Source organism: Canis aureus, chromosome 35 (assembly GCF_053574225.1).
Source record: "Canis aureus isolate CA01 chromosome 35, VMU_Caureus_v.1.0, whole genome shotgun sequence".
In the NCBI taxonomy this organism is placed as follows: Eukaryota; Metazoa; Chordata; class Mammalia; order Carnivora; family Canidae; genus Canis; species Canis aureus.
Window position 1 is genome coordinate 18254904 of NC_135645.1, and position 12875 is coordinate 18267778.

Sequence of the window (12875 nt, forward strand, 5' to 3'; positions counted from 1 at the left end):
CGGGTGAAGCTGGGCGACAGGACTTACTGACGTGGAACTTGGAAAGCCGAGGTAGCCCGTTACCATTGGCCTGATGTGAGGGGCTCTGGGGAGCAGCGCAATCACGGGGGAGGCTCCTCCAGAGCATCGCGGGGACACCCCGGCTCCCCGGTGACACAGGGTGGTTCTGGGCCCCGCAAGCTTCCTTCCGTCTCCCCGGCGAGGCCCGGCGAGGCGCTCCTCCTGTGCCGCGTGCACGCCGGCCTCCTGCCCCGGCTGCTGGTCTCCAGACGCGGGGGCTTCATACAGTAGTTCGGCAGGCAGCGTGGTCCCCACTGCTTCACATTAATGCCAGACGCCAAGCTGGGAACAGAGTTATCTGATACCCCCCCGCCCCTTCCCTCCCCCCAAACCGTATCCACCAAACAGGTCATTCCGTTTCCAGCTTACTCCTGGTTCTGTATCAATGTGTAATTTGCTTGAGATTTTACAGAGGTGCAAACTTTTCCGTACGATGAGCCAAAGACTGCAGAGTGCAAACAAAATTTTCTGGGACTTAGGCGGAGTAGCATCTGACTTGGTAAGAAAGTGACGGGGCATAAACAGGTCGGAATATAAATAACCAGACCAGTTCAGATGCTCCTTTTCTTTCGGAGTGTTCCACCACTTTTTTTTTCCTCCAGCAGTTTTAATGGCAGAAACTAGAATGAGTGATAATGTGGGAATGATTTCAGCATGGCTTCGAGATGGCATTGGTAGAAAGCTCATCTGATAGAATTAAATGAACGTAGTTCTGGTATTTGTGGGGGAAGAAGACTGTCAAGAGTTACAACAGTATGATTTATCTTCATAAAAGGGCTTTGATGCATTACACTTTTATCTAAAATCTGGGAACTAACCTAATCCGGGGATAAGAACCTGTGTCGTCAGTGTGGCTGTGGGACATTTTTCCTTTTCCTGATCTCGTTACAGTTATCCAAACAAATAAAAACTTAAGAAGGATGTCTTACAGTATTTTTTTCTTTCACTCAGCTTTTTAGAGCTGCAGCTTCAGTTACTATAATATACTCTACACACTTCAAAATTACATAGGAAAACACCCAGAATAACTAAATAAATAAAAGGCTAAAGAAAACTGGAACAGTACTGCGTCTCCATCTGAGACTAAATCATCCACTTCGGCATCACAGAGAAGGGCTAGGACAATTTTTTTCAAAAGATTTATATACAGGTTTGAATCCAGAAATTAAGGTTAAAAGCATAAATATTGATAATTTCAACTAGTTTCAGAATGGTTTTTCAGAAAGATATGATACAACAATTTAGAATAAAACAAAGCAGAAGAGCATCATATTTTGGTTTGCTTGAGATATACATAAGGTGCAACAACTTTTTGAGGATGCTTGTGGGACAAATGTTAGTGTCGATGGTGTTTGCTGGCAGATTAAGGTACACACCATAGCAATACGATTTTCCAAAATAGAATGAGAGAAATGAAGTGAAAATGATAGATGGGAGGGGGGTACTACATGTTGGTCTGAAATATTTGTGCTAACAAACGTTGTTACCTGAAAATACCAACACCCTTCTCCAGCGGATTCAGGGCATGAGAAAAGCACTATTATTGAAATCAAGACTTCACTCAGAGAAACAACAAGGCGAGTGTCTAAAGGACTATAAAGCTTTGCAGGATTTCTGCTACTCTCAGTGCCTAACCGCTTAAAAATTAAGCATTTCTACAAAAAGGTTTTTTTTTTTTTTTTTTAAAGTATCTGAAAACAGTCATATCCAGTAGATTGCCCTCCCACCCCACCCCTGCCTAAGGGAAAAGCCACTGAGGTTTAGGAAAAGCAGATCAAGTAAGATATTAATCACATAGAAAAAAGTAATCTTTTGTTTTGCTTCTTTTTAAAAAAGGTCCCATGAATATACAGCAATCTCTTAAGGAAATCTAGTGAAATGTAATTGGAGGACTGAAGGAGGGTGCTCTGGCAAAAATAGATCTATTCTAACGTGTTCTATAGAATAACAAGTTAGTACCATTGTCAAGGTGCATGTTCTGCACCAAACAATTTTTGTTGTTGGTTTCTTTCTTTCTATTTTTTTTTTTTTTGATTTTTAGCTAATTATAATTTTTAAATCACTGCTAGCAAGTGGTCCAAAAACTCCAACAGCCACCAACAATGGGACCCAGCAATTTTCAAACATTCACTTTGTGTTTTGAAATTTAGAAAATATTAATAAAACAGCATCATAGTAAAAATATTATGCTAAAATCTGGGGCTGCTCACCTGATTTATTTCTACGTGAATGGGGTTAAGCTCTAACCTGACTAACCTAGCTTACTAATTCCTTCTTCCTCCATGCTCACAATGATTATGCATTTTTGAGGACACCATTCCAATGCTCTGCTGCCCTCTTCACCTGCTTTGAAGGAAAAAAAAACCCAAACACAAACCAAACAAATCCCTATATTCTTTTTCAATTCTGTTAGTATGTTGTACATATTTTCCAGCACCGAAACTGAAGTAATATCTACAACTATGAAAAGCTAAACCTAGTCAGTACTAATAGAGTCATTTTCTGTATGGCTATTAGGTCAAATTACGATTAGAAAAAAAAAAATCATCATTACAATTGAGTCAAGTATAAATAAGAAAGCTAGATAAAACCTTGTAAACTGTCACCATTTAGAGATCTAATTCAAAAGCTTCAAACTCGAACTAATGCTATCAAAATTCCGCCAGTTTGAAAACCAATAAAAATTATTGCTGGAATCCAATGATTAAAATTTGGTAGTTTGTGCTGCGATGCAAGAGTGGGGATACACTTTGTGCTATGGAACAAATACCCTGTAAAATCGGTAGCCTCCGACTAATTTTGATTTATCACTTTGCATGTGTTGCTAGGAAACAAGACACTGTGAATGTCAGGTGGTTAAGTCAATATGTCGAATGTTCTAATAAGCCAGGTAATCCACTTGGCACTGGCATCCGTATGGTTGGTTTTATGTTCAAAAGCAACAAAATACAAAAAGGAAACAAACTTGCAGGTGGCTCTATGACTAAGACTCCCACCCTGGTCAAGCATACCTCCCTCAGCATTTATTCAATACCTCCTTAACAACACAAACTCAAAAATGGCTCTCAAAACCTGCAGTGCCAATCAGGCTGTGCATAGCAGTTGCTACCCGTCCAGTCTGTCCGGGAAGGATGGAAAAGGTCTGTAGCTCAAAGTCCACATGAAGTGAGTGTCTTCAATGTGTTCAGAATAGTGAAGTAATACTAAGGTCACTTCTGAATAATATTTTTCTTTTTTTTTTGTTTGTATGAACGATCCATTGGTCACTGAGACCCCTGTGTAAAAATAAAAGAATCCTCAAGGCATGAAAACATCAGTAATCTGTAATCTGCAGGACTCTTCCCCTGTCTGGGAAAATATTTGCCACAATTAGCCCCAAGCAAATTCTTGGGTCACTCGAGGCTAAGAAAAAAATTCAGCTTGTAAGAATACTAATTTTCTCTCTCTCTCTCTGTCTTTGCCAGCAAACTACCACTCTGGTGGCAAATATAAAAGTGCAGAATATATGGACCACGAGGCCGAGCATACACCGCTAACAATGGTACATCTGCCTGCCCGTGCTGCTTGGGAGTCTCTGGAACAGGCCTTTTAATATTATTCTACAATATAAATGTAGGTATAACCTATTATATAAACCATCTTAGAACTTAAATCTCCATGTACAAAAAAGACTAAGAATATCTAATAATAACTAGTGCAGTGCGTCAGTTTTTGTTTTTGTTTTTTTTTTTGTTTTTGTTTTTGTTTTGAAAGAATAACTAGGTAATATACGAAACTAGTTTCACACTCTCTGGTTGGTAAAAGAGATGCTGGATGAGCTACAGTAAAGGCAGCCTTTTACCAAGTTACCACCTATTACCGTCAAAAGCCTTCAATAGAAAGCAAAGCTCCAGGTTCATTCTGTTTCTGCTCATTATCAGACAGATAACGTCACCCTCCAAGACTCTGGGTTCCAAAAGAACAAACTGGCCCAGGATGCTAACTTCTGCTTCAAGTGAATCTGGGCCGTGTAGGGCAACAAGCACTTGTTTGCAGTCTATATTTTCCACCATCTGGACTCACTAGCATCCCTCGGTAAAGACAAGGCTAGGGTAGTAGGTAAAGCACAATGTTTTACAATTAAAGGGCGCTTCACTGGTCAGCGCAGGATATAAGTACAGGAGCCTGTGGCATTTCTTTTGGCTGTCCGTCATGGGTGAGCGGAGTTGACCTCTGACCTCTGCAAAACAAGAAGGGAGGAAGAGAAGTCACCCACTTAGAGTATGTTACCAGAAATAGGAGAGGGCGATGAGCAACCAATAAAAGCTTTCCAGTATCATTAATCACTAATGCTGACTTGTTACTTAGGCTCTTTCACCGAAACCCTTTCTCTTCTTAGAGCTCCTTATTTTTGAACATTTCTTATCTCGGTTTCCCCTCACAAGACTCAAGGCATAGGACGCCCTAAAACAAGCACCTTCATTTTGCAGAGGTGAAACCTGAAACCACCAGATTTGGGGCGACTCCCTAAGAAGTGGGAAACTTTCAATTGGGGGCCATGATTCCAAGACAACAGTCTTCCTCTTGATCCACTGATATTTAAATATGACTCATTCCCTTCCCTGAGCTGCCCAAGAGGATAACTCTCCTATACTCATTGGTGACCTCCAGGCTCATTTCCCAAGGTATATGATGATAAACTCAATTTAAAACTGAAGGCCAATTAAAGCGATGGCCCCTGAGACTAGAGTTTGTGTTTGTGACTCTAACACAAGTGAGGGAAGAGACGACAGCAAAGTCCCATGGGCAAGTGCACGGGGGGAAAAGGCAAGCAGGGACTTCAGGGTGTGAGAAAATCCGGTGACTTGGGCCAAATCAGCACACGTGGAGAGAGAACCCCAGACACGACTAGAAAATTCATAGAAATACCCATCATTTGGATTGGAACTACACCAAACTGATTTTAAATTAGGCTTTTGTTGAATGAGTAGGAACAAACTGACTTCACAGTTATGAGGAAACCCTTCAAATTCTTGGTAATTTCTACAGAGCTTCTCCTTCTAAAAAAGATAGGATGGGGCACTTTCTGGACTTTTCCCAACAGGCCCACCAAAGACCAGGCACCGTGCACTCGCTGCCCTGGCCTGCAATGGTCTGCACGGGACTGGCTGGAAATCTGGGATGCAGCAGCCAGGCTTCCGGGGGCTTGACCTTTTCAACACAGTATCTTTCTTCAGATTACGGAGAACAAAAGGAGCTATTTAAAAACTGAAATATCTTCTTCATAATTATACGCAAGAAAGATCTCTTGAGGCACACACACACAAGCAATGTAGATACATTACAACATTTGGGGATTTCAGAATCCAATAATCACTTAGCCTGAGATATTAGGATTTTAGAAAAACAAAACATGTGTTATAATCAAACCTCTGGATTAATCTGTTCATTCATGTGGGGATGCTGTAAGCACCAACTGTTCAATATGTTCAACTCTTTGTTCAAGAAAGATGAAATTAAAATGTGATTTTCTTTTCTACCTTTAAGATCGAATATGTAACAATATTACAAAAGCTAAAAGAATTTTAATAAGTATTGAAAAAGGAAACATAAGAAGAAAAAAGAAAAGTGAAAGATGAAGACTACAGTATACATAAAAGAGCAACAGGGGCAGAGAGAAACTGGGGTGAAAGCCCAGCTGAGTCCAAGAAAAACAGCAAAGGAGGTGGGAGCCCAACGTGGCTACAGCTAACTGATGGCTACAGGTCCCGGTGGAAGCAGCGGCGAGATTCTTCATGACTTCCTAGAACGTGACAGATGCCTGCTTAAGCAGTGAGCTGGAGAAAAGGCAGACGCTGGAGTTCAAGGACCCTAGTTCAAATCTTAACTCGGTTTGCTGTGCATCCTTGGCAAATTAATCGTCTGCAACATCATTAAAAAGGGATCAAAAAGACCCACCTGGCAGGGCTGATTTTTAGGACTAAATTTAATGAGCTTTCCCTTTCTGAAATTTCTAGTAAATAGATAGGCTCTCAACGAAGGTTTGTTCCAACTTCCTATTTCCTGCATTTTGCAAAATGGCCTTTCTACGTTGGATTTCTGAACCTAAGGTAAAGATTTCTCACGACAAGAATGCAGGTAATACATTTCTGCCCTCAGGGCAGCCCGGGTGGCTCCGCGGTTTGGAGCCGCCTTCAGCCCAGGGTGTGATCCTGGGGACCCGAGATCGCGTCCCGCCTCAGGCTCCCTGCATGGAGCCTGCTTCTCCCTCTGCCTGTGTCTCTGCCTCTCTCTCTCTCTCTCTCCCTCTCTGTGTCTCTCATGAATAAATAAAATCTTAAAAAACAAAACAAAACAAAACATTTCTGCCCCCAACTCTGCTGATCACCCTCTAGGTGATGCCTAAGCAGTAATGAATGGATGTGCAACCCAGCTAAAATTACATTAAGTCTGTAGGTAGATGGCGTCTGGTAGCTCTGCTTTAACAGGTAAGGACTAAAATTACAACTAAGATTCTTCAGAGGGGCATCTGTTTTTCTAGGTATTAAGAACACGGGCCATCTGTGTGATTGATAGATTCTAGTATGTAATACTGTTCTTTCTCATGGGCAGTTTCAAAGAAAAGAATCTTTCTTCACACGATTTTCTCTATGCCTGCTAGTGAACTTAGGTGGTCATACTTCGAGAATACTCATTGAATACTCATCTACTCATTCCTTTGTTTGCTCATCCACTGGTGTAACCGCCAGAGCTAAGGAAGCTGGGGACATGAGGATTAAAACCAGGGCTCTGCTTTCAAAATACACTGGAAAGAGACAGATGTGTTGATGAATAATTACAACCCAGTGCGGCAGTTGGTCTTGGAGAGTACGCACAGACGGTGTGCAGGGACTTTAGGAGGAGGGCCGAGAGATGAAAGCAGGACTAGATATGGAAGGAGGGGCGGGGCAGCAGTTTGCCGGAGAGGGAGATGTACAAAGGCAAGAACCTGGCTCATCTAGGTGGCAGCAAGTGATTCCATGCAACTGCAGGGTGGTGAGGATGGGGTGGTGGAGGGGAGAGTAGAAAGATTTGCTCAGGCTTCCTGCTGTTGCAAGCCTGAAGTCACGGAGGGTTGCTTAACAGAGCCAGGGTGTGACCACAGGTGTATTTAGAGGGGAATGCTGGCCGCAGCAGGGGGGACTGTGTGACAGACCTTCCTGAGCCCTGAATTATGACCCCCTCTGACTTCTTACATTGCCTCTTATTTCAAAAATTTATGGGGCACTTAGTAACACGCAGGCATATAGTTCATCTTCTTGCATGCATATGAGTCTGTCCTCTGTGCTCTGACCGTAAAACCCCATGAGTGGAGAACTGTGTGTTCTTTCCTTCGGAGACTTGAGCGGAGTTTAACAATGTCTGTCGGCATTCACTTGCTATTAGGCACCTGCAGTATACACATGAAAAGGAATCTGACTTCTTGGAACTATCTAGAGGCTATTTGTGAGGAAGTTCTAGAGCTGTAATGTGACAGGTAAAGAGCAAGAAGCAAACAAAGCTTACATCATCAGGGCCTCCTAAACATGGATGTGGAGGAGAGTGGAGCCCAAAGGGCAGGGGTATGGAAGTTGTGCTAGATCTAAAACTCTCGTACTGAAGACTGAAAGTCTGGGAAAGTAGCTCATCTGTGAGTAATCCACCTTGAATAAAAGTCTGAAATACGTGAATTTACAAATGGCTTTTCTGTCTTCCCAAAGGATCCATTAAATAGCGGAATACCCAATTATACACTTAGGACTTTAATATACTTTTTCTGAGGCTTTACTGAGTTCAAAAGGCTTTCAGACTTATGATCTCATGTGATCTTTCCAACTCTGTGATTCTTTGGGGATATCATTATGCTCACTGGGAGATGAGAAAACCTAGGCTGAGAGAAAGAAATGACTTTTTTTTTTTAGCAAACAAACTAAGAAACATCCATGCCTCCTGCCCTCCATAAGTCATATGACAAGATGCTCTTTCCTGACCACCGTTTTCTTCATAGCATCACCACTACCACCAAACGGCTTCCTCGAGGCGGGGTTTACCATGTGCCAACACTGGGACATTAGCTCATTCCACAGAACACCTCTATGAAGTGAGTGCCACTCACCCCCATTTTATAGAAGGAAAACTGGAGGGGAGACGGGTGGATGATCGATCTTGCTCAAGACCTTGCAGTTTGCAGATGATGGATGTAGGACTCAAACCCAGGTCTGAGGCCTGACCTCGAAGCTCACACTTAATGATTAGCTATTGCTTCTCTGCTCTCCCAGGCTTTTTATGGAAATGCAGTTTAGCCACAGAATAATAGATTCAAAATGCAACAGGTGGCTGACTAAATTTCCCTATACTTTCCCACACTGCTGATTAGGATGCACATTTTTATAACCTGTCATGTAACTTGCTCTTGAACCGAGTTTTGTAAACCGCAAGGCATTGTGAAAAATACCACAAATAATCACGTCAGAAAGTATGATTCAGCTTTCATGTTGCTCTCTCTATCCCTGTTGTGCACAAGGGGGTAAGGCTGAGTAGGCCCCGCAACATCGTGGTGGAGCACACCCCTAACCTGTGCACGTTTTCCATGGCGGCCACTTCGGCCAGCGCGGCGAGGCTGAAGAACGCAGACACGGCTGGCATCTCCGGAGTGCTGCTCCGAGTCTCTGCGGTCTCGGGGTTGTGTGAGCATTCGTCATTGCAGCCGGTCTCGCTCACTTTAGGGAGACTCCTCTGCAGTTGTTCCTTTGGTTTGTCGTCTGTAAAGAAAGGGGAAATTCATCACAACAGGATCACTGTGTTCTCGGCGGAGAAGGGACACAGAGAAAAAACTCTGTGCCAGACAATGTGAAATGAGCTAATATTCTTCGTTCACTTTTGTCATCTATCGAATACCAAGGCTTTTATGGATTCTCTTCTCCCATGGTAATAAAACTCTTTTATTAAGCTCAATTGCAACTATGGACAGTGTTATGCCCTGAAACTAAGTGGAAGAGAAGCTGTGTTTTATCCAAGGTCAAAGAATAGGTCAGTCTCAGAGTAAGAGGGGAAATGGGCCTTGACCAAAATAAAACTGATGGGATTTCTGCAAAGGGGCCTGTGGCTGCTGTAGAAGGCCCCTAAAAACCCAACTGAGGAAACATTTCTGATGAAGCTGTAGGATGCCCTGCTATGGCAACTTGGCCATTTGGTATGCTGTGACACCAGCGTTCAGGATGGCCTGCACCAATCCCACCAGTAAGATCAGTCAATCCCAGCGAGATCCCAAGTTGTTATTCTTGTTCTGAAGACCTACTGAAGGAAGATGAAGACGAAGGGCCATCTGGTGTTTAGGAAGAGGTGCTAAAATGCTATGAAAATATACCTGTTGGAAATGAGTACACTTTCTTTATTACATAGCCATTATAAAGGAAGAGGAATCTTTATTATGATTTTTAAAACATTTTAAGTATAGAAAAGCAAGTGATAAAAGCTGTAAATGTCATATATTAGAATATGAGAGTGCTATGTGCTTTTCTAAATGAAGGTAATATTTCTAAGATCTTTCACTCCTTCTATGAGAAAATGAGGCTGTAACAATTTATAAAATCAAAATCACAGAACAGAACCCAGAGTGGGAAAGAAAGAGCAAGGGGCCTGCTGGATTAAATATCAAGAAAACTAAATTCTAGTCCTCATCCTACTTGTACCTAAAAGTTCAATGTATTCAAAAATGAAATCCTACCTCATTGAGCGTCATCTCTTATATAACAGGGTAAAATGGAGGTATTTAATATGCTTTATTGTTCTATCAATCTATACATGCTAAACACAAAACGTGCACAAAACTCAGTCACTGTCTTCCTATTCTATCTCAGCAATGAACGTTTTTACTTGCAATTAGATTAACCTAAATCAAGTATTTATAAATATTACTCAAAATACACTCATTTAATCATTGTTCTTAGTTTTACTGATTTATCATTTCATTATGCTAAGTATACTCTTTAATCCCCATCACATCACATTACCCATCCCCCTACCACCTCCCCTCTGGTAACCATCAGTTTGTTCTCTATAGTTAAGAGTCTGTTTCTTGGTTTGTCTTTCACTGTTTTTTTTTCCCCCCTTCTGCTCTAAACACTTTTTCCAATTTATAGAACTCATTATGGACCTGTGACCTTTTTCTGGAAACTGGATTAGGGTAGAGGGAGGGGCACTTCAAAGCTGATGGAATGAGATGCCCGGGGTGCTGAAAGACCATTAATGCTTAGTTGGTGCAGCACCCTAAGATTTGAGGGAGCTACTCTCTGACCCCACTCCTTAACTTGGGCCCCTCAGGCAATTCTGCTGCCATAGAGACCACCAGGAACAGCAAATAGTTGATAGGCCATGCCTGAAAATAGAGAAATTCACTGTAAGTTAAGATTTGGTTAAAGATAAACCCAGAAAACTCAAGAAATCCAGAAGCGTTCTCAGGCTCCCTCCATGGTAAAAATTAGCTTTATGGAAAGTGCTGGATGCTTTCTAAGGTTCCTTAATCCATTGGTTTAAGTACTTGATAATATGGTTTGTAGTGAGTTGAACAGTGAACCATGAAGAAACACTGATTCATCTAGTATTTTTTAAAGTCTAGGATCCTTGGGAATTCACTTAATGAAGACTGCTTTTGTGCATGCTGAGAAAAAGGAGAAACACACAGTCCTAAAAATTACCTTTCCTTTCTAAGAATACTCTTGGAAAAAGAGCTATGATTTTAAAACGTGTACATTTTGTACATTTGGGAGCCTGTGGAAAACTAGTTCTCCGGGAGATCCAGAGAAAGAAATCTTACCATGGCCAAACCAGCGGAACAGACCCATTTTTCAGTGAGGACCCACACTTGGCTTATAGTCATTTGCTGGCCAACGTGGCCATGACAGTCATCACCTGGCTCTGGTTCTCTCTCATCCAAAGCTCCTTCTCCTTACCCAAAGTACCTCCTGCTGGTGATACCCGGCCATCTGCTGTCCTGACAAGGTGGGTGATCTTGGTTTTCCTTGCTTTTCTCTTTTGGCTGCCCACCAAAGGTTCTTGCGTTGCTGTTGGCTCTGGAGTGTTGGGAATGGATAGGGCATTTTTAACCTTATGAGCAGGCTCTGTGGTGTTTTTGTCTTCTGAAAATATGGCTGAAATAGGACAGATCATATATAGTTACACACAAAAACATAAGACGTAGACATTGCTTTTACTCTTAGAAAGAAACATTTCTCACTGCTTGACCCATCTGACTGGTGAACAGAGATTTAGAGCTCTCAAAGTACTGATGGGGAAAAAAAAAAAAAAAACACTGACCATAATTTTAAACCAATATATTTATATTTGCTTTGATAAATTAAGTACAGAGGATTCAGATGCCCCCCCCCCCTCTTTTAACAGAGTACTGAACCAAGAGGCCATTGGAGTAACATTTTCTAAGTGTTTAGATATCTTATAGGTTGGTGGGGAAGACAGTGTATGCAAATCTGAGTGGATTGTGCCGCAACAGCCCATAATTTCTACATGTGGCCAGGGTCCCTGCCCAAGATCCTCCTGTCCACCTAGATGGTCTGGGGAAGATGATAAAAGGAGTTTCTCTTCTGAGGACACAGAGATTAAATATGTGCTTCTTAAATTTATTGTTACCATTGGGACACTTGCTTTCAATCACCAGGCTGGACTGATTAGAAAAGAAATTGTTTGTGAGGCTTGGCCTTCTTTTATACATACTGACTGCTCAGGAAAGACCAGACCATTGGTCACAATGTGTGTTGCCCACACGTGTGATGCCCACGTGTGATGCCCACACGTAAGGAAACACTCTCCCATTCACTAATTCCTAGGACCAAATGAATGTGCTTAGTGAGATAATGAAGTACCACAGGGCAGCAAGGCTCCAGGAAGGGTATTAGGTACCCTAATTCTAACTGTAATGCAATGAATCATTTAACAACATACACTTCTATCCGAGGAGTCACTGTGTCAAGAATAAGGAGCATACTTGCTCCTGGTTCAAACAGCTGATGCTTCTATCTTTTCTTATATACTCATCATTTCCTTGGGAGTTCATTCTCCCCACACTCAATTTAAAAGTAAGACCAGTATATGTGGATAGGAGTACACTAAGCATTTAAGAATATATACATGTCATCAAATTTAGTAATTGGAATTCTTTTTTTTACTGTTTAAAAAAAATTCCCATGGCCTAAGGGGCATTCAGCAGGGAAAAGAGGCAACCTTCCATTTTTAAACCATCCAATCTCTTAACACAGGCGCAGAAATAGTTTCTGACGAAGAGGGGAGTGTGGCTGGAGAAATCAAGGTTGGCCAAGGCCCACTCCATGCACTCTGGGTCAACGGGGATGACTGAAGGTGCTGATCGCAAGGCCGAGCTGAGGGGAGACGCTGGAAATACAATGCTATCGCGTAAGAGGAAGATAAAGCTAAAATAAGAGGGAGAGTACAGAGCGAGAATAACTCAGGGTGTGAAAAAAATGCACATGCTGGTATAAACTCTTGCATGGGCTTCACTTAAAACATTTTAATCTAGGTTTTTAATGAGGTTAGGTGTATCCCTGAGAAAGGAGGGCTACGATTCGTAACATCTCTGCCCTCAAGAGACTGATTGCAGACTTCCCATTCCAAAACAAGCAAGAAATCATTTCAATTACATCAAGAGAAAGGATGTAAAGCAGGAATCATACCATGATTTGTGGCTTGGCCTTACCTCAATATAGCATAATAGATGGCTTAGAGGGACAGGCCTAAGATAATAGTTATTTAAAAGAAACTACTTGGCAACATTTCCAAGTATCTTT

At 41.9% G+C, this 12875-nt stretch overlaps 1 protein-coding gene across 9 annotated transcripts in view; it reads right to left on the reverse strand.

Moving 5' to 3' along the window:
* Window positions 1-646: 646 nt before the first annotated feature.
* BBX (BBX high mobility group box domain containing) overlaps window positions 647-12875 on the reverse strand; it is a 268097-nt gene continuing 255868 nt past the window's right edge. For 8 of the 9 annotated variants that reach the window (XM_077883898.1, XM_077883900.1, XM_077883899.1 and 5 more), the window contains 3 exons: window positions 11010-11207; window positions 8633-8819; window positions 647-4279 (listed from right to left, as the gene is read on the reverse strand). In XM_077883898.1, coding sequence (XP_077740024.1) covers window positions 4192-4279; window positions 8633-8819; window positions 11010-11207 — 473 coding nt within the window. In that variant the 3' untranslated portion in view covers window positions 647-4191. The remainder of the gene's footprint in view (window positions 4280-8632; window positions 8820-11009; window positions 11208-12875) is intronic. The other variant, XM_077883897.1, reaches the window with a different exon arrangement.